The sequence below is a fragment of the Rattus norvegicus genome, chromosome 10 (assembly GCF_036323735.1).
Source record: "Rattus norvegicus strain BN/NHsdMcwi chromosome 10, GRCr8, whole genome shotgun sequence".
Classification (NCBI taxonomy): Eukaryota; Metazoa; Chordata; class Mammalia; order Rodentia; family Muridae; genus Rattus; species Rattus norvegicus.
Window position 1 is genome coordinate 60,030,469 of NC_086028.1, and position 27,914 is coordinate 60,058,382.

At 39.2% G+C, this 27,914-nt stretch overlaps 1 protein-coding gene across 9 annotated transcripts in view; it reads right to left on the bottom strand.

Moving 5' to 3' along the window:
* Window positions 1–972: 972 nt before the first annotated feature.
* Pafah1b1 (platelet-activating factor acetylhydrolase 1b, regulatory subunit 1) overlaps window positions 973–27,914 on the bottom strand; it is a 58,819-nt gene continuing 31,877 nt past the window's right edge. For 8 of the 9 annotated variants that reach the window (XM_063269964.1, XM_063269963.1, XM_063269967.1 and 5 more), the window contains 9 exons: window positions 19,013–19,097; window positions 18,704–18,778; window positions 17,305–17,511; window positions 12,735–12,903; window positions 11,771–11,873; window positions 10,801–11,029; window positions 9,515–9,616; window positions 6,249–6,405; window positions 973–4,752 (listed from right to left, as the gene is read on the bottom strand). In XM_063269964.1, the coding sequence (XP_063126034.1) occupies window positions 4,679–4,752; window positions 6,249–6,405; window positions 9,515–9,616; window positions 10,801–11,029; window positions 11,771–11,873; window positions 12,735–12,903; window positions 17,305–17,511; window positions 18,704–18,778; window positions 19,013–19,097 (1,201 nt within the window). In that variant the 3' untranslated portion in view covers window positions 973–4,678. The remainder of the gene's footprint in view (window positions 4,753–6,248; window positions 6,406–9,514; window positions 9,617–10,800; window positions 11,030–11,770; window positions 11,874–12,734; window positions 12,904–17,304; window positions 17,512–18,703; window positions 18,779–19,012; window positions 19,098–27,914) is intronic. The other variant, NM_031763.3, reaches the window with a different exon arrangement.

A 27,914-nucleotide genomic window follows, 5' to 3' on the forward strand; every position in this document is an offset into this window, starting at 1 on the left:
GGGTTTGATGAGACCCTGGACCTGGAGACATTTGTTCTCAGCCTTGTTAGGCTAACCTGGAGGACATGTTCAAAAGCCTGCCTGTACTGCCTCTTAGTATATCTTGGGGGCGGGGGACGGGACCCTAGAACATGCACATCTAATGAATTCCCAGAGGATACGCTGACTCAGAAGCATAGAACTGCTCCTAGCAGTTCAATTCACCTCTGTACAAGTCCTCACCAGATTAACCAGGAAGGATGCGGCATCCCGCACACACAGCTTTTCCCCCTGCCTTCAAGGAGGGAAGCCAATGTGTGATACACAACCAGCTTTTACAATAGAGTATGATATTTAAGTTAGAACTCCAATTGGAGGGAAAAGTGGTCAGGTCTAATGCCATGCTCTTAACAGAGGGGGAAAAAGGAGGAGTCCCATAATCTAGTAGGAAAGCTGGCCAAGTACATTCTCACCCAGCTTCTTTCGGTTGGAAAGATGCCTTCCAACAAGAGGCACTACATTAACCTGCACTCTTGTGTACAAAAGGATAGAGACAGCTAAGGACATGAGGGATCAGCATGAGGTGGGGCATCCAGAACAAATGAAGCCTTACACTTATCTCCAAGGCAAGAGATGACAGAAACAAAATGGGCAGGGCCCTCATCTCTGGGATTGAGTCTTTGTTTATCTCTAAGAGGCCAGTTTACAGTCAAATGTCAGAATGTACAGCTGGAGGAGTGTGCGCTTAGCTGTCCAATGCAGTTAGTTCCAGGTTGGCTCAAGCCTATGGCTACAAGAGCCCTACAGGCATGCTGCTCCCTCCAGATAGGGAGGGGGTAGACAATAGCATTAAGACAGTGGCAGCACAGCAGCTCCCAATAACACCGTTGCTTATGGCCAACTAACCATCTTTCTGTTCCTGGTGCCAAGCCTCACTTCCTACCAAAATCAAAACCTCACCCCCAATACCCATCGAAAAAACCCCACCAGATCTAGTTTTATAGGCATTTAATAGTTTACCAATTGGTACAATAAGATTTTTAATATGCAGAAAACATGAATAAATTTTGTTTTACACAGTCTGAGAGCAACAAATCTTACTGTAAAACACAAGAGCAATATTATATACATTCCTTTACTGATTTTTAAAATTGTGTCGATATCTTCAGTGAACTCTTACAATCTGGGGAACTGTTTTTTCCAATTACCACCTCTGCAACGTTCATATGAAATCAATGCTTGCCTTCATGTCAGTGTCAGGATCGACTTCTAACTCGTAGAGTTTGTGTTTATTTCTAACATCTTCAGAGTGAGCTTTGGGGATGCCTTTAGGATAAGCAGGCGAGAAAGCAGCTACTTACATGATACAGTGAAAGGATAAAAAGGCCCGTTTCAGTCGTGACTTGTGAGTCCAGCTTACCCCATCCCACCCAACCCAGCCCACTGGAAAAACCCAAAACCTTTCTTCCCATTCTGCCCATGTTGCTTGTCTACCATGACATCCTTTGCACCATCTAGATTAACCAACACATTGGGTTTATATACAGCTGGACAGGAAGAATAACCATTTTAAGTGCCTTTTCCTTCTATTTCAACTTGTTGCTTAAGGATTATCAAGTCACCACTGTCAACAAACAAAATGTCCTTATTTTTAAATAGTTTTTCTTTAAATTAAAAAACAAACAAAAAAAATAAACTTTAGTGAGTGGTATTATCGGAAGTTCACAAAGAACAGAAAGAGGCAAACAGGAGACTGGGCTTGGTGAGCCTAAAGCCAAAGCTTCCAAAGGACTAATAGTGCATCACGGCCCGGGACGGCTTGCTAACACTAGTGATTGTGGGTAGTGCTCTGAGCACACCATTGGTCACACCACATGCAGACAAAACAGGACGGTCTTAGTCTCCTAAAGTGCAAGATGTCATGTCAAAAGCAACTATTCTCCAGGTCACGCCTACACAAACCTCTGCAGCTTGCACTCTCCATGCGGTTAGGACTTGTTGGGCACGCTGTGCTATAGGTGGCACTGGAATGTCTGTTTACACACACAATCAACAATCATCCAAGTACACAATTCTATCAGCTTTTTATTTCTTAATAAGCAGCCAATCTGACTCAAGAAAGTAACAAAGCAGCAGTGAACCGCTAACCAATTGATAAAGTCCTCTACTTACAACCAAAACCAGTAACTTTATCATTGTCCTTATCCCAGGCAAGGCACAGGGTTAGACAGCAGACAGAGAAAACAGTAACGTAAGAGTAAGGGCATCAACAGGGCAGTGTCAAACAACAGTGCAAGAAACCTTTGCAAATCCGATGCCAGATGTGGATGTTGCCCCGCCACCCTTCATTATTCAAACAGGGCTCGTTATGTTTGGATCCAGCTGTGGACCATCCCTGAGATTCAATGTTTGCTGCTGCTTAGGTGGAGGATGTCTGGTAACTCAGCTAAGCAGCAGGCTGTGGCAATCTCCCAAGTGAGGACAGCTTTGTTACAGAGCACTCCCTCCTCCGTTGTCAGAGTCACTGCTTCAGGGGAGGAAACCCAGGTTGCTCCTCTACATTGGTACCATTCTTTATTGTTTCTATGAATGATGTCTAGATGTTGTGGCTTACCCTTAAACAATTCATGTTGCTACATGCTAAAACTGAATTAAAAGACAAGACATTTTAACACATACAAACAAATGTTAAGATGCACCATTTCTATGTATTTATATTCTTGAAATAGGACAGGAAATAGCAGCAAATGAGAACAAAGATATTTTCCATAGCTTTTGGAGAAAAATCCAGTCAGAACGGCTAGGAGAAAAAGACTTCTCAATGTAAGCAAGGCTGTGAGGCAATGTTGTCCTAAAAGCTAACCTACAGTGTTTACGGAATCATGATGGAGTTTTGTCCTCAAAAATAGCCACTTACTTCTCAAAACACTTTTCCTTTCTAGAGAAATCTGAGGAATATTAAGACCAAACAGGTGAACAAACGAAAAGGACACAGGCTAGACAGTAAGCTGCTGCTGCTACAGCCTAATCTCTTGTGTTTATCTACAGGACATTAATTCTCACCCTTTGTCCTTTCAGGAATCAAATTTCCATTCAATACTTAAAGGGACATTTTAAAAAAATCCTCTATTATACAAACGAATAAAATACAGTCCAGAAAAGAATTACCATTGTTAGACTGTCATTGTTATGTATGTCACTGTTGCTGTTAACTTTTCAAATTGATTTTCTTAAAAAGAAAAAAAAAGTTGGTTACCTAGGCGATAAATTCTTTATTAACAATTGACAATGGAATAGTGTTCCAAAAATTCTCTTAAACCTACTGTAGTAACTCTGGACCAAAATATACAGCCTATCAGGAATGTGTAAAATGGTGAATGGCCCATTAGAGGGGAGAATAAAGTGACTTTCTCTCAGCTTAGAAAAGCCCCTTAGAGTCAGAAGCATCACAGAGTTTATTCTAAAGCATGGCTGTGGTTGGTATTTATTTCCCCAGCAAGAGTCACTCTAGGCTTATTTTTTAGCACGTCCTCAGAAACTCAAAACCCAACAACATGGAGGTTGTATGTGTGTGATATACATATATAGACATATCCACTTACAGATAGGCCCATATACTTATAAACATTTACATATAAACAAAAGATGAAGAGAAAACCGGTATATTTCTATGCACGCTTCAATAAACCCTGTCACTTTTTTTATAACTTGTAAGTGAAACAGTCCAAATTGTTACCAGGTTCATGTTGGAAACTGTTTCTTCCACACCTTTAAAATGTGCACGCAGCTTTGTCCTCTTTGTCCTTCTGACATGCACATTGCACATCCCTAAAAACATCATAAACACATAGTGATTTGTACCATGACACTCAATGGGAAGATCAAAGTCTACTGGGGAGTCATATCACTATACAGTCCAACAGTATGGAGAACACGACTTGTGTGTCTAGTGTGGAGAAGAGAAGCTCAGAGTAGGACAGTGTCTCCTGACCTGTTTACAGAGCAGTGAGACCCAAATGAAAAAGGATTCACTAGTTAGCTGCTGAGATTTTTCTTGAGATTTACGATCATTTTCTTACAGAAATAAACCACTAGCCTTCGCTTGATAGGTGCCAAAACAAACATATCCTATTGATTTGGCAAAGGGGTCATGACAAAAACTTCAATGTGTAATCCCCATTACACAGATGGAGCAAGAGACTCTGAACTGTAGTCTTACCATCTAACCCCCTTAAAGATTCATTAAGCACACTTACGTGATGTTACATAGATACACATTTCAGAAAAAGCCCTAATAACCACTTTCCCCAAAATGAGGCCATCAAGTCAGGCACCAACAGATAGCAGGAAGAAAAACAATAATTAATAATCCAACATAAAATGACACTGTCAACTATTCAGTTTAGTGCCCTAGTTCAATTTATTCAACTTCTGCCCTTGTAGGCCTGGTGTGACCAATGCCAGCCCAGGTTTTTAACCCCTATGGTACTTCTAGACAACATATGTAAATTTACAGTATACAATTTGGATTCACCATGCATGAATACTTTGTGTGTAACATTTAATAAGCTCAATCTACATCCAGAATAATTTACATGAAAGGACAATATTTATTTAAACAGAGCTCAAATGGGGTAACCATGGTATCATCAGAGTGCATCCAGAGGAAAAAAGGGAGGAAGAACCAAATGTGACTCAATCAACGGCACTCCCACACCTTTACTGTTTGATCTACACTGCCAGTAACCACATAGGGTGCCGTCTTATGGAAATCTGAAAGACAAAAGAAAAGGCTTGTTTTTAAACCATACCCAGCCTGGCAGAATTTTTGCTTTTGTGTTTTAAGCAGTATCTTTACTATAACCCCAGCAGGCCTTGAACTTGATTTCCTCCAGGTCAGCTTCCCAAGCTCTGGGAGTCCATGAACCTCTGCTTCCACACCTGCATACGAGATCCACGATTTTCTCTGTATACATTCCATCCATACTGCTACAATCACTAAGCTTACCAACTAGGTTGGGGAATTTGAAACTCTACTATTAAATTCCTGTTGACGTCACCAGTATCATCCCAAACAATGTTCAAATCTACTAGCAAGTGCACGCTCAGCCACTACATCCGTTTACTGAATGCTGTGCTTCAGGGTTAGTACTAATGCTTGACATGGGCAACCAATACAACACATCTGCCTAATTTACCAAGGGCTTTATTGTCACCATAAGGTCCATCCATCACACCCTAGTACATTACAATTTACTGAATTCACTCTTATAAATTCCAGATGATACTGAGGACATGACATTTATACCATTCCCTAAGTTTCTAGCACATGGTGGTATACAGTACAAAAGTCCTTTTTTTTCTTTGCTTTCTTAAACAACAGAGTCCTGCCATGTGTCCCTTGCTATGTACATCAAGCTGGACTCAAATCTAGGACATAATCATCCTGCTCTGCTGCCCAAACTGGGGAAAGTGTCACCACACTCCCAGATACGTTGTCTGCCTGTCTCTGTGAGTGTGTGCATATACGGAAAGGTCAGAAGACAACTCACAGGAGCCAGTTCTCACTTGTCATTGTTTGGATGTGGAGATTAAACATAGGTTTTCAGGCCTGTCCAAAAGCACTTCTACCTGCTGAACCATCTTGCTAGCCGTATTTGTTTTATTTTCCCCCCTCAAAACAGGGTCTTGCTATGTAGCTCAGGCTACATTTGTTATTCTTCTACAGTATTAGGGATTGAAACTAACATCTCAGTCAAGCTATGCTAGCTGTTATACCACTGAGCGACATCGCTAGCACTTAAGCCTTTAATACAGTTCCTCACGGTGGAGCCAACCATAAAATTACTTCGTTGCTACTTCATGACTGTAATTTTGCTAGCTATGAATCATAATGTAAAAATCTGATCTGCAACCTCAAAGGGGCCTCAACACACACGTTGAGAACCTTTACGATTTCTTTTAAAAAATTTACAATAGGAAAGAAAAATACCAGGCAGTTAGTAGGAGTGATCAATCAGTAAACACCCTTTCACAAGTCTAGTTTCCAAACCCAATGCACAACAGAGAAAACAGTATTTTAACTATAAGCTTAATTCTAAAAACAGAAGCTTAAAGCCACCGGCAGGAACCCACAAGGCTGAAATAGGCCTTTTACCCTTATAGAACTTGGTCACTTCTTACCTGGGAAAGTTGACAAGGTTACATAAAACTGCTACATCTGCCACTCCAAAATGCAAATGTTCAGAAACCTCACAATGTGTACATACCCAAGGAGGTAACAAAGTGTTCATGCGCATTGAGGGTCTTCATGCATCGCTTGTTCTTGTAATCCCATACACGGAGGGTCTTGTCATCAGCACAACTCAAAATAAACTTCCCCCCAGAATGGAACAGAACTCCACGTACCCAATTATCATGACCCACCTTAAAGACAAAAAGGTATTTGACTTATTTAACATTTGGGATAGAACATATTTTAATACTGAAACCATATCTATCAGTGTTTTTCTTTTTTCTTGACAAGGTCTTATACAGCACAAGATAACCTTAAACTTCAGGCAGGTGCTACCACACCCAGTTCTTGTGGTACTGGGGACTGAACCCAGGGTTTCTGTATGCACGTAGATTCTACCAAGTGAGGCACAGCCCCAGAAACCGCCACCTTGAAACAGGGTCCCATGTAGTTGAGAGGTGCCTAAACTCACTGACCTTGAAATGATTCTCCTTGCTTTCACCTTGGATGCTGGAATCCTATGTCTGGTCCTGTGCAGTTTTAACCCAGAGTTCTATGTATGCTATGCTAGGCAGGCACTCAACTAACTGAACTATATTCTTAAGACACACTAGTGTTCTTTCAAATTTTCATTATTACTTTTTTTTTTTTCCCCCTTCGGAGCTGGGGACCGAACCCAGGGCCTTGCGCTTCCTAGGCAAGCGCTCTACCACTGAGCTAAATCCTCAACCCCTCATTATTACTTTTTAAAATTAGTATGTGTATGGGTGTTGTGCCTATATGTATACCTGTGTAACACATTGAATGCAGTGCTCTCAGAGGCCCAAAAGAAGATTGGATCCCCTGGAACTGGAGTTGTAAGCTGTCACATAGGTGCTAGAAAACAATTGCAGATGCTCTGGAAGAGCTCTTAACCACTGCTAGTGCTTTTAATCACTGAGCCATCTCTCCAGACCCTTGATGCTATAATGATAATGATGATGATAATGATAATAACAATAACAACAACAACAGTTAATTAAAAATTGAGAAGCCAAAGAGATGACTAGGCAGTTAAGAGAATTTCAGTGAGCCAGAAGTTAGTGGTATACACACCCTTAATCCCAGCACTCAAGCAGAGGCAGGTGGCCTAATCTAGAGAGAGAGTTCCAGTACATAGAGAAACCTTGTCTGAAAACAAAAAACAACAAAAAAAGCAAACTGAGGAGCTGAGGAGCTGACTGAGCAGTTAAGTCCTCTTTTAGAGGACTGGGGTTGGGTTCCCAGCATTCAGTACAGTCACACACAACTGCCTGTAACTCCCACTTCAGGAGGAGTCAATGTTTCTGGCCTATTCAGGGACTGGCACACACATTTGCATAAACACATGAAGAGATACAAAAGTACATTAGAAAACACAATAGAAAAATGAATTGAACACGGTAGTGCGCATTCAGTGCTTGGGAAGTAGAGGCAGCTTGAATCAATCTGAGTCTGTGGACAAGCTGGTCTACATAGTTAAGTTACAGGAATCAAAAATCAAAAAAACAGGGGTTGGGGATTTAGCTCAGTGGTAGAGCGCTTGCCTAGCAAGCACAAGGCCCTGGGTTTGGTCCCCAGCTCCGGGAAAATAAATAAATAAATAAATAAATAACAAAACAAAAACCACCCTGTCTCAAAAACAAAACACGAACCAAACAAACAAAAAACCAATTCAGCAGCAGCAACAACAAAGCCCCATATTTTGCGGCCACACCACAATGAAGCAGGAGAGAGTATCTCAGTATCTACAAGTTGAAGAAACCTAGGAAAAATGGTGGCCATGCAGTTACAGACAGAAGAGCACAAAGATTTTTTTAAAAGATCCATTTTTCCAACATGGTACAAACCAACACAGTTTTTCTGAGAGATGGGGTCTTGACTATGAAATCCTGGCTGACCTGGAATTCTATATAGACCATACTATCCTCAAACTAACAGAGATCCTCCTGCCTCTGCCTCTTGAGTATTGGGAATTTATCTTTTGTTTGTTTGTTTCTTCTTGGTTTTCAAAACAGGGTAACACTGTGTAGTCCTGGCTTTCCTTGAACTCAAGAGATATGCCTGTGTCTATGAAGACTAAAGCTATGTGCTGCTGCCACCACCATCACTGCCACCACCATCTCCAACTGGTCCTTCTTTTATCTTTTAAATTAGCTTACAGTAATGGGTTTTCTTTCAGCATTGTTATACATACTTACATAGCTTTTGATCCTGTCTTGTTCCTTCTCCCAAATTTCTCCTCCCATTTCTCCATTGTACTCTACCTTCCTGCTTCCAGTATTCCCTTCTCAATTAATACCACAGAATACTTTAACATGTTGCTAACATTATATATGCAGACCTAATCAGCACTTAAACCAGCTTCTAAAACCATGAATGTTATAGTATAAGACCTGCTACTAGCTTAACAATAGCCAGTTAGAGCTTCTTTTTTTTTTTAAAGATGCATTTATTTATTATATATAAGTACACTGTAGCTGTCTTCAGACACACCAGAACAGGGCATCGGATCCCATTATAGATGGTTGTGAGCCACCATGTGGTTGCTGGGATTTGAACTCAGGACCTCTGGAAGAGCAGTTAGTGCTCTTAACCGCTGAGCCATCTCTCCAGCCCCCCAGTTAGAGCTTCTTAAGCAAACCAGAATATCTACTACCCACCTCCCTTATAGTGAACCTCTAATACTGCTAACATTACTTAAACACCTTTAACTCATTAAGTTAGAATAATTAATTTCACAATAGAAAAATAAACTAAGTACGATAAATGTCAACAAAGAGATGACAGATGAAAAGAGAGAAAACATTTTTAAAAAGTTGAACTGGAGAGATGGCTCAGTGGTTGAGTTTTGTTTGCTTTTCCAGAGAACCCAGGTTCAATTCCCCACACCCAAATGGCAGCTCACACCTGTCTGCATCTCTACCTAGTTCTAGAGGATCTGACACCCTCACATAGACATGCATACAGGCAAAACACCAATGTACATAAAATAAAAACTTTTACAAAAAGTAAACAAGTCTGTAAGAGCTTTCTTTCTCCTCCAGAGTAGTTATTACATAGTGAGCTAAGATCCTACCCTCAGCAGTTACTGGGTTTTATACATTTATTTTCTATAACATTGCATTGTATAAAATAGCACTTTATAAAACTTTAAAGAAGTTTATAAACGTATAGTTATTTTAATCCCAGAACTGAGATTTAGTAAGAAAACACAAGAGTATCTAATCCACAAAGATAAATACACAATGAAGATGCCAAAGAGCGATGATGCAAACTTACCAGAGTCATAAGGCACATGCCAGTACTGACGTCCCACATCTTAATAGTTTTGTCTCTGGAACCAGATAGCAAGAAGGGTCCAGGCTTGCCACTTTTTTTAGTCTATAAAAAACATAAATTATTTTTCCCATACAAAAAATAAGGACTTAAAACAACTTATCTAAAATAATGACATGCATTTGAAATCTTGCAAAAAACATTGTTTTCATTTATTGAAATACATAGTTGTACTTAGCCCACAAAGAAAGATAGGCCCTGCCTAGGTAACACCAAAAATGAAATGTACTGCCCATGTCTTCTGCAGTGAGGTTAGGTATGTATAGCTAAGTGACATACTTCTCTCGTAGCATGAAAAAAGGCCCTGATCAATATAAAGTCTGTGATCAAAAAAGATTTTAAACCAATCAGTATCGTTTTATACAAATTTAGCATCAAACATAGCATATATTATATATTAACAACCACCAGTGGGTAGTATAAAGAATTATTTAGAATTTGAACATTTTGTAATTTGTAATGAGATCATAAACAGAAGATTAATTTAGAGTGAGATCTCTGAGTTAAAGACCAGCCAGGATAACCAGAGCTACATAGTAAGGCCCTGTATCAAACAAACTAACAAAACTTAAAAAAGAAAAAAATTTAGAGCTTTATTAAAATGTATGGGTTTTTTGGTTTAGTTGGTTTAAATTTTTCTTTCTCCTTTTTTTTTTTTTTTTAATTGGTAAGGGGAGGGGTGGAGGGTTATGTTTTCTCATTTTCTCTGTTTTTCTTTTTGAGACAGGGTCTTGCTATAAGCCTTTGGGCCTTAGTTTCCTTAGTTTCCTGAGATGATGCTATCATCTCAGGGCCATCCTACCTGGATTCAAATGGTCAATTTTCTCTTTAGTAGAAAATCTCCAACTTATAACAAACTAAGGGTGAGCTATTTTGTGTAGCTGTCTATATATGTACTCAGTGCTTGCCATGGCATATAGGCAGACATCAAAGAACAACCTGAGGGAGGAGTTGGTTCCCACCTCCTACAAAGGAGGTTCAGGAATCAAAAAGTCATTAAGCTTAGTGGCAAGTGTCTACCTACTGAGCCATCTCACTGGCCCAATAATAACTGATGGAAAAACATAAACACCACTGACAACTGCAAAGAGCCTCAAAACTCGGAATTCTAGGCTACAGGCTTAGCTGTATTCAGAAACCTTAGACTGAGAATCACACAAGTTACTAAGGCTTTGTCCTACAACACACTAACAAAATCATACAAAGACATGTAATCAATCACACAGTACCTCAGATCCTGTTGCTTCAGAGATGGAAGAATATGAACTTTCTGGAGCCCAGGAAATGCATTCTACCACATGTTCGTGTTCTCGGAGCTCAGCTTTGCATTCCTTTGTTGCTACAACCCATACACGCACAGTCTGGTCATTGGAACAGCTGGCTATCAGAGTGCCGTCCTGATTTGGCCGCACCATACGTACCCATTCTCTGTGTCCTGTGAATGTCTTCACACAGTAGCTGTCAATTTAAGTAGTAGTGTACATTGTGAATAAATGGTAATCATGGGAACACTTTCCAGAAGTGATACAAAATGAGTTTCAAATCAAGATGAGGAGAATAACAATAGTTAGAGAAATTATACTACATCAACAAAATAAATGTAGAATCTTGGTTAATAAAAAATGGGCACTATCCTAAAGTAAAACAACACCAGGTAAAATACGCTGATAGGAAACACCACTAAACACAATGTAACTTAAAAACCTCAAGTCTACTAAATATATACCAGCATATACATTATTTAATTTCTAATTTAAACCCAGATAAGAAAAGAAAAACAAAATTAACAACAACAAAAACAAACCAGAGAAAATAGAAAGTAGATTATTGCGCAGAACTGACTTCCAAGAGTCCTTCCTGCATTCATGTTTACAGTGCATGCAGTGCAGAGAGAGAGAGAGAGAGAGAGTGTGTGTGTGTGAGTGTAAAAATTAATTTGTTGCTAGGGATGGAAGCTAGGGCCTTGTGCATTAAAGCAAGGGTTTTCCCCCTATGCTAAATTTCCAAGTCCTTAAATATATATATATATATATATATATATATATATATATATATATATATATATATATATATATATATATATATATATCTCAGTCCTGGTGATCATTCTAGATTAAAGATAAAATTACTATAAAAAACTTTTTGTTTTGTTTTTATAATCTTTTTTTTAGCTGATGTTTTCCAACAGAATCTGCTTACCCAGTTTGCACTTCCCACATTTTTATAGTTTTATCCCTTGAGGCAGACACTATATGATCTCCATTAGGCATGATGGCTACTGAAGAGACATTGTGGTCGTGGCCTAAAACACAAAATACAGCAAAGTGTTCAACAGTTAACTGTGGGTTTTTACCATGGTATTTAAAAAAACTACAGAAAGTTCTCTTGCTGAGCTTTATCTAAATGACAAGATTATTAAAAATGTATTACAAAAAAAGAGGTAAGAGGCAGAATCTGATCCAATATTTAGAAGTTTATCTTTGATGTTGATTGTTCATAGAAGATAATGCATTGATATTTCATAAATAAGATTCATATTCCAAATTAGCTATGTTTTCTGGAAAAGCTCAAGAAAACGGAGCCAGGTGTGATGGTATATACCTTTGACCTCAGCACTTGAGGGAAGTAGAAACCGGCAGATCTCTGAGTTCAGGCCAGGCAAGGGTACATTGTAAGACCCTTTTCCAAAAAATTAAACCAACAAAAGTCAGTATCTCTTATCTACCAGATGGTTTAAGAATGAGTCATTTTATGGTTATAATTCTATGCCATAGGCACTATCCCTTTTATTTTCCAGATGAAATAACCTATGGCCACTTAAAGATACTGTAGCAACAGACTCTGGCTTCTATTTTCCACACTGTTCTCTTGACAAAAAACAAAATGAAAAGGAACCAACCTCCTCAGTAGATTGCCCGTTTCTCTTGGACTAAAATGACCTGGCAGTTTTTCTTATCCAAATATACTTGAGAATACAAATTAGTACGTCACGCAAACCTTAAATGCTCTTAACAGAAAACTTCTACGACTAAGGCTTGTTCATCAAGCTTTCACAACAAAGCAGACAACTAGGAATTAAATGTAGGGTACCCAAACATGACTGGAAAACTATTTCTTCTCTTAAATGCCCTTTCTGAGATTAAAGTACTGCCCTCTACCTTACCGTGCATGGTTCTGATGCATTCAAAACCCTGAAAATCCCATAATTTAATCGTCATATCTGCAGAACAGGAAGCCAAGAGTTTGCCACTGTGGTCAAAGGAAATGTCCTGTACAGAATCTGTATGCCCCTTGAGAGTTCGCTCAAAATCTCCAGTCTCATAATCCCACACCTGTCAAGTGAATAGGAAAATGGTTAATACCAATCCATCACTTCATTTCACAGTTATACTTAGTTCAGTCTGGCGTCTTACTAATTAGCAAATAAGTAATCTATGTTAGAAATATCAAATCTTTAAGTACAAAGTGACTTTTCTCTACAGAGAAAAACTGATTCTCCAACTATCTAAAAGACCTCAGTGTTACATGTGTTAAGTTTTCTACCACTTCGTTATGTTAATGAGAAGGTACAGAAAGTCAACTCACACTAGTCTGATAGTAAGTTCTAGGCATAAATAAGAAAATTCAAGTGCAAAAAGATGTATTAGGAGCAACATATGTAGAACAGTAGACTTAATTTCTCAATTTTATTAGAGCAGATATTTAGAGGACTAAAAAGAAATGATAAACTACAAACTATTCCTGAATCGAGTGCTCATGATTAACAAAACCATCCCAACCACCCCTTTTCAAGACAGGATTCCTCTATGTAGCCTTGGCTGTCCTGGAACAAACTTTGAAGACCAGACTGGCCTAAAACTGAGAAATCCACATGCCTCTACCTACTGAGTGCTGGCATTAAAGGCATGTGCTACCAGGCCCAACTTTTCTTTTTTTAAAGATTATTTATTTATTTAATCTATGTAAGTACACTGTAGCTGTCTTCAGACACACCAGAAGAGGGCATCAGATCTCATTACAGATGGTTGTGAGCCACCATGTGGTTGCTGGGAATTGAACTCAGGACCTCTGGAAGAGCAGTCAGTGCTCTTAACCACTAAGCCATCTCTCCAGCGCCTAAGTCTCATTCTTAAAAGACACTTTTCTAAAACAGAAACTATGAGTTAACAAGAATGAATATTACACAAATCACTCAAGAATACTCTTGGTTATGGTGGCCAAATCATAATCTGACTTAAAAATTAAATACTGATTCTGTGCGCTAAACTCAAACAGTTTGGTCCATTCTACCTACAGTGAGTACAATTTTAAATGTGGTAGGGAATGCGCGCACACACACACACACACACACACACACACACACACACACACACACACAGAGATTTGGGGAAATAGACAATATTTAAAAAAGAAGTTACAGGGCTGGGGATTTAGCTCAGCGGTAGAGCGCTTGCCTAGCAAGCGCAAGGCCCTGGGTTCGGTCTCCAGCTCCGAAAAAAAGAGGGGAAAAAAAAAAAGTTACTAGGCAATACATTTAAAAGCCACCATAAAGGAAGCTAGGAACCTACACTGATCCTCTGTAAGAATAGCAAGTGCTCTTAACCACTAAGCCATCTTCCCCAGCCCACATTTTAAAAACTTAATCAAAACAGTCTGATAATTGATAAACTATTAATCCCAGTACTCAAGAGGCAGAGGCAGGCAGGCTGATCTTTTTGAGTTCCAAGCCAGCTTGGTGTACAAAGCAAGTACAAAACAACCAGGGCTTGTTACACAAAGAAACCATGTCTCAAAAAACAAAAACAAACAAACTCCAGAAGACAAAAAAGAAATAAAACTAAAACCAAAAAAAAAAAGGGGGGGGGGGAGCTGATAAGCAAATATAAAAACTATAAAGGAATTTCTAGTATGTATATGAAAAATACAAGTTTATATCTTACACCTCAACAATGTATTTTTTCCCTAATTTTACTTTTGTTGTTTGTTTTGAGACAAAGTTTTATTATATAGATCATATGAGCCTTAAACTCAGAGATCTGTTTGCCTTTGCCTCATAAAAGATAGTACTTTTAGGTGTGCATTATGTGCCCAGGCAGAATGGTTTGTAGAGTAGTCTTGCTAGTAGCCTAAGCTATTTCATGAACCATCTGTTTCACTCTGGAGTGCTGGGCACATATCATTACAATGAGCTCTGAACAAATAAAACCTTTACCTTCAATCAAACGTTCGAACACATCTTTATGAAAGAGATCACTGTGTGTTTAATTCTGTGCTTGCAGGGGTTGGGGATTTAGCTCAGTGGTAGAGTGCTTGCCTAGCAAGCGCAAGGCCCTGGGTTCGGTCCTCAGCTCCAATTAATTCATTCATTCATTCATTCATTCATTCATTCATTCATTCATTCATTCTGTGCTTGCTTAGCTAGATTCATCCTTAGGTATATCAGGAGTTTATTTTTATTTTATGAGACAGTGCTTCAAGTAGCCTAGGCTAACCTCACATTTTTTATATACCTGCTAATGAACCTGAATTCTTTCTTATTCTTACTATCTCTGCTTCCTAATGCTAGGAATAATAAACATGTGCTCCCACACTCCAAATACTATTCATCTTTAAATTTTTATATGTTATAAACATGTCTGATTGTGGTGTCTATGTGTATGTGTGTGTGCACAGACAACTTCTAGAACTACTATATCCAGCCATTTTACTTTTTATTTAAAGGCAGTGTCCCACTAAATTTTAAAGTCCTCATGTAGTCTACTATTGTTTAAAATGTAGTAAGAATGCATACTTTCATTATCACTGGAAATAAGTTGTCAAAAAGATAAAACGGGCAGATGAGATGGCTCATGAGATAAGGAAGTTGTTGAACAAGCTTGGCAACCTGAATTCAATCCTTAGAACCCACATAAAAAGTGGAGAGAAATGACTCTACCAAATTGTCTTCTGACATCACCATAACCACTGTGGGGTATGTGTGTACACACGCGTACACACGCGTACACACACACACACACACACACACACACACACACACTACCCTGACAGTTCCCAGCATCCAAGATGTATGGTTTACAACTTCCTGCAACTCCAGTTCCAGCAGACCTAAGAACTTCTTAGATCCACAGGCAGGCACATGATTCACATGGAGGCCCTGAGCCTCCAGGTTCACATAAAAATACATAACGCATGGTGCATGATGACTCACACTTTTAATTCCAGCACCACAGAGGCAAAGGCAGGAGGATTGCTTAAGTTTGAGGCCACCTCAGTATACATATTGAGTTCAAGACAGTTGGGGCTATGTAGAGAGAGCCTGTCTCAAAGGAAAAAAAAAATAGTAATAATGAAAAATTAAGTAGACTATACTCTATTTGAAGAAATGGTAAAACAGTCATGCCTGCATCACAGGCAGGACTACTGTTGTGATATATACAATGACATTTTATTAAACATTTACAAATAAAACAAATGGTTCTTCATATAAAATAAGCCTTAAAACAAAGAAATCCGGGGTTGGGGATTTAGCTCAGTGGTAGAGCGCTTGCCTAGGAAGTGCAAGGCCCTGGGTTCGGTCCTCAGCTCCGGAAAAAAAGAACCAAAAAAAAAAAAACAAAAACAAAAAAACAAACAAAAAAACAAAAAAACAAAAACAAAAGAAATCCATCTGTATTTTATCTTTCTATCTTTTTATTATCGTTTACATAACTGTCAATTATAGGTAGATTAAAGAAATCTGTACATTACTTTAGGCTAAAGTTCTTTGGGAGACTGGTTTTGTAAAGTAGTATTTTTACTGTCTGTTTAAAAATAAGGAACAAGGGCTGGAGAGATGGCTCAGCGGTTAAGAGCACCCGACTGCTCTTCCAGAGGTCATGAGTTCAATTCCCAGCAACCACATGGTGGCTCACAACCATCTGTAAAGAGATACGATGCCCTCTTCTGGTGTATCTGAAGACAGCTACAGTGTACTTATATATAATAAATAAATAAATCTTTAAAAAAAAAAATAAGGAACAAACTTATTTTTCAAGTACAGAAACTTGGAAAAGATTACTGCCCAACTAAATTAAAAACTATATTTGCTCAAATATATCAGTTACTTATTGGAAGAATGCCTCTCTAGAGCTTTAATGAAATTTTAAGCCTGCCTTTAAGATTTAATACCAAAATCACTTAATACAGCTTCAAAAAACTACCTGCCACCAAACGTGACATCCGATCCTGAGTTTGATTTCTGAGACCCTCGTGGGAGAAGGGAGAAACAACTCCTATAAATTGTTCTTTGGCAACCACACATGCCATCACAGGTATACATGCATATACAACAGAGGCAAAACACACACACACACACACACACACACTCTCTCTCTCTCTCTCTCTCTCTCTCTCTCTCTCTCTCTCTCAAACAACAACAAAGGGAAACTCAAAAACTCAGACCTCCCTAATCTCTGTGTCCCTTTGCTTAGGTCCTTATTTTCAAAATCTTATCTGTCACCTAACTTACGTCAAGTCTGCCTTTCAGAAAAATTCACTTTACTTGGGAGTGGTGGCACACAACTTTAATCACAGCACTTACTAGGCAAAAGCAGGAGAATTTCTGTGAGTTCAAAGCCAGTCTGACAGCCAAGACTACACAGAAAAGACATAGTTTCTCTCAAAAAACAAAAACCAACCAACCAAACCAAAAACTACAAAACAAAAAACAAAATGAACAAACACAAAGCACTTGCCTTAATTGTAGCATCCTCTGAAGCAGAGACCATAACACTGAACACAGGATGGAAAATGACTCGAGTAACTGGACTCCTATGACCACTCAATGCATATTTCTCAGGTGGACGGGGAATCCATTCTTTTGGGTCTCGTTTCTGACCAAGAGGACCACCTGACGTAAATTCTTCTTTTGCTTCATTTAGTTTTGATTCTAATTCCATTACCTTGAGAGGGAACATGATGTCAAATAAAGATGTGCTCTATAATGTATTTGGGTTGGTTTTTTTTTCCCCCTTTAAGGTAGGCTCTGACTATGAAGCTTAGGGTAGTCTAGAACTTAGGATCTTTCTCAATTCCCAAAGGCTAGAGTTACTATGCCCAGCTGGAACTAATTCACTCAAAGACAATTTTCATTTACATTTATTAACAGAAGACCAACACACTTATCTTGCTTGATTTATACCTGTAATTTTTAGGTTTTCTTTTCTTTTTCTAAAAGATTTATTTATTATATATAAGTACACTGAGCTGTCTTCAGACACACCAGAAGAGGGCACCAGATCCCATTACAGATGGTTGTGAGCCACCATGTGGTTGCTGGGAATTGAACTCAGGACCCCTGGAAGAGCAGCCAGTGCTCTTAACCACTGAGCCATCTCTCCAGCCCTTTTCCCTACACCACAGTTTATTATTTATCCTATAGGTAGTAATATTCACAAAAAAACTAATATTTACTGAGCATCTACTAGGTATTGGTTCTTGTCCCTGAGCTAAGATTAATATAGTCGGGCTCATATTAGAACAATGTTATCTATTCTAACTTTGTCTGTGAAGAATATGTATTTTAGAAATGGGATAGTAAGTTACTTTCATCCTACAGGTTAAAAAAAAAAAACAACTCAGAGATGAGACTGACTCACGTAAGACAAATTTGGTGCTCTTTTTCCAGTTATAATTAGTTATGTCCTTCCAAGGCATTGGTTCTCAACCTCTCTAACGCTTCGACCATATACATCCTTGTATTCTGGTGACCCACAACCATAAAATTACTTTTGTTGTTACTTCCTAAGTGTAATTTTGCTACTGTTAATGAATTATAAATACCTGATACTATAGGTTAGCTGATATTCAACCTCAAAGGGGTGCAGTGCCACCCACAGGCTAAACAGCACTGTTCTAAGGACACAAATGATTCCTTCAGCACCAATTTCTCAGTCAAGACAATGCAAGGTTAAACCTCTAGACTGTTTAATGTGTATCAAAAATAACCTTAAAACCAAAGTTTTCATGAAGCAAAGAAATGTATTTTTTTTTAAGATCAACCATGAGTATCTGCAGATTAGTAATTATGGCAATATTTTCAGAAAATTTATAAGTAGACATTGAATACAACTGACTTAAGAAAGATCTAGTTACCTTTTTTTGTAATCTAATAACAGATGTCCATTTTTTTTCCAAAAGACCAGCATACTTCTTATCTAATTCTTCATTCTGGAAGAGAAAAAGATCTTTTAAAAAATGGCTTAACAATGATACCTTTAAGACAAAACATTATTAAATATTTGACTATACAGAAAGTGGGAAAATTAAGCTCAACACTAAGTAAATCACAACAAATGGCAAAATTTAAATAGCTGAATTGACCTACTGAACCTTAAGTAAAACTTAACTCATTAACTACACTATGAATAATTAGAAAAATGATAATTATACAGTCAAGCATACCATATCTAGTTCAGCTTCCTTTTTAAAAACGGAATATGCCTCTTCATAGCCATTTGAACGAAGATAATCTGCTATAGCTCGATTTCTGAAAGAAAAAAATTAAAATGAGTCCTAAAAAGACCTTCTATTTGAAGAACTACACTTAATAATTTTTTGGGGGGTGGGGTTGGGGCAGCCCAAGGACAAGTTTCTCTGTGAAACCCTGGCTACCCTGGAACTCACTATGTGAGCCAGGCTAACCTCAAACCTGCCTTTGCCTCCTGAGTACTGGGATTAAAGGTGTGTACCACCACTGCCCAGAGTACTAAATTATATAAATATTTCTGGAAATAAAATAGACATACTTCCAAAATTCAAAAACTTAGGTACTGTTACAATTTATCTGTATTGTTTTTTAGCATCTTTTCTTTTTTTGTTATTTTCAGAGATGCAAGGGACTGAACTCAGAACACTGTACATGCTAGGTAAGTGACCCGCCTCTGAGCTCTAGTCCTGGCCTTTGCCATTTTATCACTTTCTAACTTACTGCTCAGCTTGTAAACTGCAGGCACTCCACAGATATATTTCTATACCTAGACATCAATTGTTAAAGTAGCCATCAGTTTTTCTAGTGTTGACATTCACCTTCTCTTACTATTTGATAAACATACTCAAGCATTGGAGATTAGAATTGAGTTTTGCACAGAAATGTTTTAATGAAACTCTACTAAGAATACGAAGAGATGACTAAGTGGTTATAATTTCCTTGCTGTGCAAGCATGAGGATTGAAGTTTATGTCTCATGTAAAGGGCTGAGTGTCCTATGCCAAGTCTGTAGCACAAGGATATGTAGAAAGAGCCTGTCTGGGGCTTGCTGGCTTCTTGACTAGCTAAAATATTCTAGCTCCAAGTTGAGAAAGTAACCGTCCTATTAAAGAGGAACAGGTAAAGAGTGTTGTCTCCAGGCAGACACACATGCATACACCATAAAAGTATCTCTCAGGCACAATACCATCTCCCCCTAAAAAAAAAAAAAAAAAAAATTATAGTAAATATTTTAGTATTAGAAATAACTCTGGGGGGGTTGGAGAGATGGCTCAGTGGTTAAGAGCACGGACTGCTCTTCCCGAGGTCCTGAGTTCAATTCCCAGCAACCACATGGTGGCTCACAACCCTCTGTAATGAGAGCTGATGCCCTCTTCTGGTGTGTCTGAAGACAGCTACAGTGCACTTATATATAAGAAAGAAAGGAAGAAAGGAAGGATGGAGGGAGGGGAGAGGGGAGACAACTCTAAATGCCATGCAGTGGTGGTACATGCCTTTAATTCCAGCACTAGAGACCAAGACAGGAGGACCTGGAGTGTAAGGCCAGCCCATGCTACATAGTGAATTCAAAGCCAGTTTGGACTAGGCATCACTGAAAGACCTTATTTAAAAATGAAGCCAGGCAATGGAGGTACATGCTTATAGTCCCAGGACTCAGGAGGCAAAAACAGGCACATCTCTGAGTTTGAGGCCAGCCTGGTCTACAGAGTGAGTTCCAAAACAGCTAGGGCTAGAGTTAAACTCTGTCTTGAACCCCTGCCTCCCCGAAACAAACAAACAAACGAAAGAAATTAAACTATTTTAATACACTAAAAATGCACAAGCTACAAACAGTATATTGTCTTAGAATGACATTTAGAATTCTAATTAAAGGCAGCAAAGTTGAACTATATTTTCATGCTTCTTTTTCATTCTGTCCTGACAATATTGGCAAGCATCTGTGCTCTCCTATTTCAACATTTCCCAATTACTGTGAGCCTTTCGTCACAAAATTATAGAAAAGGTTGATTTAGGAGTCCTCTGTTTAAGCCTTTAAACTAACTTAAGTAGTTAAGAAGTTAAAAGTCATGGGGTTGGGGATTTAGCTCAGTGGTAGAGTAGAGCACTTGCCTAGCAAGCGCAAGGCCCTGGGTTCGGTCCCCAGCTCCGAAAAAAAGAAAAAAAAAAAAGAAGTTAAAGTCACGAATTAAACAAAACGTAAATATACATACAATAACAGTACATCCTTTAGCCAATTTTATTTTTTTGTGTGTACTGGCCAGCCTTGAATTTACAGAGATACCCCTGCCCCTGCCTCTGAGCATTGGGATGAAAGACATGAGCAACCATGCCTGGTCCTCTCTGCTTTTGTAAGACAGGATTTTGTGAATCCCAGGTTAGCCAGAAACTAAGGATGACCTTGAACTTTTGATCCTAAAGGCATGAGTCACCATACCTGGCAGATGTAAGGCACTAGAAATCAAATCCAAGGATTGTGCATGATATATCCCTAACCCTACTTAATAGGTCCATATTGCCAATTATATCTAATATTTTAACATAGGCAATCACTATTGTGATTTACATGTTTTCAGAGATAATCTACCTAAAACCTATAGTATTTTAGATTCTGAATTTTTTTCCTGAGGCAAGGTCAAACTACAAAGTCCTTGTTGGCCTGGAATAACTCGATATAAATTCTTCTTGTTCCATTTAATTTTGATTCTATTTCCATAAAAGACAACATGAAGTCAAATGAAGAATCATTATATAAAACGACTCCTTTTTTTCCTTTTAAAGTAGGAGCTCACTATGAAGCTTGGAGTAGCCCAATACTTAAGATCCTGTCTCAGGGGCTGGAGAGATGGCTCAGCGGTTAAGAGCACCCGACTGCTCTTCCAGAGGTCATGAGTTCAATTCCCAGCAACCACATGGTGGCTCACAACCATCCGTAAAGAGATCTGATGCCCCCTTCTGGTGTATCTGGAGACAGCTACTGTGTACTTATATATAATAAATAAAATAAATCTTTAAAAAAAAAAAAAAAAAAAAAAAAGATCCTGTCTCAGCCTGCCAAGTGCTGGGGTTACTATACTGAGATTTAACTATTTCACTCAAAGACATTTCTATACATTTCTTAACAGAGAAGAAGAGCAATGAAGTTATTTCATGTATTACTCTTTTCTGTGTATGTGGGGTGAGGGCATGGGAGTTAGGTCAGGTGGGTGAAAATAAAGACAATTTTAGGCAGTTCGTTCTTTCCTTCTGCCACAAGTTCTGAGGATCTAAACTCCCAACATTTTGTTGCAACAGCACTTTTACCCAGGGTCACTGAACTAGACCTCCAGTAAGATTTTCTTAAATATGGTACAACATTCCCGAATCTTATGGAAGGGATGACACAGGTAGGACAAGTTCCTGGCCAGTGTATCATATGCCAGAGTCCAATGAGACAGGCCCTATGAAATCTAACAAAGTGTTATGTGACCATCGTTCATGATAAAATGTCATCATATAATAATTAATTCAAAAAGGTGGTTCACAATTCAACTACGACTGAGGCTTTTTTTTTTAAGATTTTTAAAATTTTATATATATAAATACACCGAATGGTCTTCAGACACACCAGAAGAAAGCATCAGATCCCATTATAGATGGTTTTAAGTCACCATGTGGCTGCTGGGAATTGAACTCAGGACCTTTGGAAAAGTGGTCAGTGCTCTTAACTGCTAAGCCATCTCTCAGAGAGAAGTCAGAGAGAGGTTACTATGAGCTTCTGCCTACGGCAATGAGAAAGTAAAAGAACAATAAAGAACCACTCTAGCCAGGCAGTGATCCAAGCCTCTGAGCTTGCTGGAGGCAGAGGCAGGCAGTTTCTGTGAGTTTGAGACCAGCCTTGGTCTACAGAGTGAGTACAATACACAGAGAAACTCCATTTCTTTTTTTTCCTAAAAGATTTTTTTAAATTTAATTTATGTACATGAGTACACTGTCACTGTCTTCAGATTCACCAAAAGAGGGCATCAGATCCCATTACAGATGGTAGTGAGCCACCATGTGGTTGCTGGGAATTGAACTCAGGACCTCTGGAAGAGCAGTCAGTGCTCTTAGCCACTGAGCCATCTCTCCAGCCCGAGAAACTCCATTTCAAAAAACAAAATAAAACAAACCATTGAGGGGGGAGAGAGGAAGGGAGGGAAACAAGGAGGGAGGGAGGCAGGGAGGAAGAGAGGGAAAGAGAAGACCAACTCTAAATGTAAGGGGGTCTTATGCCTTGGGGCTTAAACTGCATAAAAATGGAAAATGCTAAGTACTGACTTCCCACTCACACCTCTGCTTCATGACTGTAGATACAATGTGACCCACCACCCCACCTTCCCAGGATATAACATGCCCTCAAATTCCTTCCATAAGCTGTTTTTGACAGAAATTTTGTCACAGCAGCAAGGTAACTAATATTTCATTCTTTTATCAATAAATGCTAAAACCTAACAGGGTGAGGCATGCTCTGTAATCTTAGCCCTCTGGAGAAGGAATGCCTGTTTAAGGTACCATCAGCTACATACTGAGTTCTAAGCCAGTCTAGACTCCAAGATATCCTACTCCTACAAACAAAAGCTTAAATTTAAATTTTAAAAAACTACGTTTCAGGGGCTGGAGAGGATGGCTGAGCGGTTAAGAGCACTGACTGCTCTTCCAGAAGTCCTGAGTTCAATTCCCAGCAAACACATGGTGGCTCCCAACCATGTGTAATGGGATCTCATGCCCTCTTCTGGTGTGTCTGAAGATAGTGGCAGTATAGTCATATACATAAAGTAAATCTTAAAAGAAAAAAAATTACACTTCAAACAATTAGAACATTCAACAAAGTAGGTTTTGTTGTTGTTTACTAGCTTCTGTAAATCTAGCATTAGAAACACAGCAAGACAGAAAGACAGAAATGCCTATGATCACTAGTATTTAAAACTGTCCCCCAAACCACCATGCAAATAATGAAAATGCTGGAGAGAAGTATATAGATCACTGATAGAATATGTTCTTAGTATACACAAAAGCCCTGGGTCCAACCCAATACTTTAAGGAGAGGCTCACATTTGTAAATTTCAGTACTCAGAAGAGGCAAGAGATTCTCAAGTTCTAAGTCAGACTGGGGATAGGTACCAAAGTGTTTCTGAACTACACAGTGAAAACTTACCCCAAAACCAACCAAACAAACTACAGGAAAAAAAAGCAAACACAAGGGACTAAGGATGGCCTAGTTGGTAAAGTGCTTATCACAAAAGTCTAAGGACCTGAGTCTAGCATAAATGCAAAAAGTTGAGTGTGGGGTTGGGGATTTAGTTCAGTGGCAGAGCGCTTGCCTAGCAAGCGCAAGGCCCTGGGTTCGGTCCCCAGCTCCGAAAAAAAGGGAAAAAAAAAAAAAAAAAGTTGAGTGTGGACAGCAGTTAAGTCTGAAGTCCTAGAGGTGGGGAGGCAGAAAAAGGAGTTTCTGGGACTTACTGGTTAAGTATGCTATGGCTAGGAATGGCCCACACAGACTCATTTGTTTGAACATGCCTATGGGGGCCAAAAAGTGGAATGAAATGGCTTGAATATGCTTGGCCCACGGAGTGGCACAATTAGGTGTGTCCTTGTTGGTGGAAGTGCTTCACTTTGGGGGCAGGCTTGGAGCTGGCTGCCCAAGAATGCCACTGAACCCCTGAACCTGTAAGTCAGCCCCAATTAAATGTTGTCCTTTATAAGAGTTGCCTTGGTCATGTCTCTTCACAGCAGTAGAAGCCCTAATTAAGACAGCCAAGCTGAAGCGAGATCCAGATTCAGTTAAAAGATTCTGCTTCACAAAACAGAGATGGCTCAGTGGGTACTGACACTTATGTAAATATGAAGAGCTGAGTTTGAGTCCTCTGTACCCAATAAAAGTAGGCATGGCTACATGTGGCTGTAACATGTAACAGTGTTTTGGGACAGAGATGGGCAGATCCCAGGAGTGAGGGCTACCATACTTTAAATGCAAAATACACACACACACACACACACACACACACACACACACACACACACAATTTTTTTAGAAGCTGGAAAATGATTAAGGACACCCAACAAGCCATCTCTGGCTTCTTCACACACAATAAAAAAATAATAAATTAAAATGACAAAATGGGGTTAGGGTGGAGGTGGAGAGATGGCGTCACAGTTAAGAGCATTGTTCCTATACAGGACCCAGATTAGATTCTCAGCAGCTACATGGTGACTCACAATTTGTCCCATGAAAACCTGATAACCCTTCTGGTATCTTATAGGCACGATGCATGTACATGGTACACAGTCATACAAGTAAAACAAAATACCTCTAACACATAATAAAAAATTAAAAATATATTCTCTGCTAATAAAAATCATTTTTAAACAGTGAAACATAAAGAACATCAAAAAGTAACAAAAAAAGGAAGTCTAATAAAAGTAATGTTTTTGGGGGGGAGGGGGTTGAGTCTGAAGACAGGGTTTCTCTGTGTAATAAGTCTTAGCAGTCCTGAACTCCTTTTTTTTTTCCTTTTTTTCTTTTTTCTTTTTTTCGGAGCTGGGGACCAAACCCGGGACCTTGCGCTTGCTAGGCAAGCGCTCTACCACTGAGCTAAATCCCCAACCCCCTGAACTCCTTTTAATAGACCAAGCTGGGGGCTGGGGATTTAGCTCAGTGGTAGAGCGCTTACCTAGGAAGCGCAAGGCCCGGGGTTCGGTCCCCAGCTCGGGGGAAAAAAAAGAACCAAAAAAGAAAAAAAAAAAAAAAAAAGACCAAGCTGACCTCAAACTTAAGAGATCTGCCTGCCTCTGCCTCCAAAATGCTGGGATTAAAGGTGTGTGCTACCACACCCAGTGAAATATTTTTAGAAGATTCATTATCAGAAGTATAGGATGACTAGATGGGATAACTAAACACAGGAAGATTCTGACATTACAATTAAGCTATAAATAAAGGAAAGATCATTTAGAACTCATAAAGACTTCCAGTCATATCCCATCCCCCCTGTTGAGACAGAGTTTCTTTGTATAGCCCTGGCACTCATTCTGCCTGCCTCTGCCTCAGAGTGCTGGGATTAAAGGTGTGCACCACTACAGCTTGACACATCTGGTTTTTGTTGCTGTTTTGTTTTCTTGGTGGTTTTGTTTCTGAGACAAGCCCTGGCTGTCTTGGAACCCACTATGCAGACCAGGCTAGCTTTGAACTCACAGTATTCCTGACTCCAGAGCACTGGATAAAATGGTGTGTGTCACCAGGTCTGGCCTTCTGAATCTTTTTTTTTTTTTTTTTTTTTTATTAACTTGAGTATTTCTTTTTTTTTTTTTTTTTTTTTTGGTTCTTTTTTTCGGAGCTGGGGACCGAACCCAGGGCCTTGCGCTTCCTAGGTAAGCGCTCTACCACTGAGCTAAATCCCCAGCCCCAACTTGAGTATTTCTTATATACATTTCGAGTGTTATTCCCTTTCCCGGTTTCCGGGCAAACATCCCCCTCCCCCCTCCCCCCTCCCCTTCCTTATGGGTGTTCCCCTCCCAACCCTCCCTGGCCTTCTGAATCTTAAGTTTCTTGAACCTGTTAAGTTTCCTTAGAGAGTACCACAATGCTTAGCTGATAGAACAATTTTTACTATGAATGAATGTGATACATATCCAATATCTTCTACAACACAAGTTAAAACTGACACACACTTTAAGACTCAGTACTGGTCAAGCCATAAAATATGGTTGTTTTTCTAGGGTTATCTGAGCAATCACTTGCTCTCATTCCTCTTTCAAATACCCACTTATCCTTCATTTTTCAGTCAGCGTCTAAATCCAGAAATTACAACTTCTTACTTTTCTAACTGTGTGTGTGTGTTTTAACATTTCCTTTCTTTTTCTACAGCATGTCTGTCTGTTCTTCTAATACAGCACTCTAGAGTAGCATCAAGTCTTCTAGGAAACAGAGTGTTATGGCATAAGAAATGGACTTTAGTCCTAAATGTCAACAATACTGGGTGTGTGCATGTGTATATGGAGGAACCAAATTCAAGCCATTTTGAATAAAACTTCCATTTTGAATAGTTCCTAAGACCCCCCCCCCCGGGTAAATGACATTCTGGTTGGCAAGTTGAGACATGAATGAGGCAAGTCCTCCCCCCACCCCCTATCGTAGTTGAATAACCCAACTAATGAGAACAGGGTAAAAGTTCCTTAGGAACAAATTACCCTATCCCGAAATGCTGATTGATAAGAAAATTTAACTGTAACTTAGCATTGACGTTTGTGGTTTTCAAGCTTAAAATTAGCTCTATAACATTCTATCTTGGAGACACAGCTTCCCAGTCTGTGCTGCTGTCTGTTCCTGACTGGTCAGTTTTTGCTACCTAATTCAAATAAAAATCTTACTTTGCAGGACACTTGTGACTGCTTGGGTTATTGTGGATTTTCAGACCCTAATAGGTGTCATCCATTTTTCTTTATCCCTTTTGAGACACCCTCTCTCAATGGACTAAAACTTTTCAAGTAGGCAAGGCTAACTGGGTGGGTAGTGAGTTCAAGAATCCACCTCCTCCAGCCTCACCAGCAATGGGGCAATTCCAAGTTATCAGGTCTATTAAGGCTTGTTGTTTTTTAAAATTTATGTATATAGGTATTTTGCTTTCATATGTTTATCTACTACATGTGTACCTAGTGCACAAAGAGGTCATGAAGACATCAAATACTGTGGAACAGGAGTTACACAAAACAGTGAGCTGCCATGTAAAACAGAAGGCCAGGTGGAGTGGCACTCACCTTTGATGACAGCACTATAGAGACAAAGGCAGCAGGCTGCTGTGAATTTAGGACCAGCCAGGTGAGTTCCAAGCCAGCCTAGGCTACAGAATAAGACTGTGACTCAAAATAAAGTGCTACAATAATGCTAAACAGTAGCAAGTAAATTTTCAGAGAAGTAGAAGTGAGAATTATGGTCTTTGAGAGATATGGGATTGGGGTTGGGGATTTAGCTCAGTGGTAGAGCGCTTGCCTAGCAAGCACAAGGCCCTGGGTTCGGTCCCCAGCTCTGGAAAAAAAAAAAAACAAAAAAAAAAAGAAAAAAGAAATTAGAAAAAAAAAAAAACTT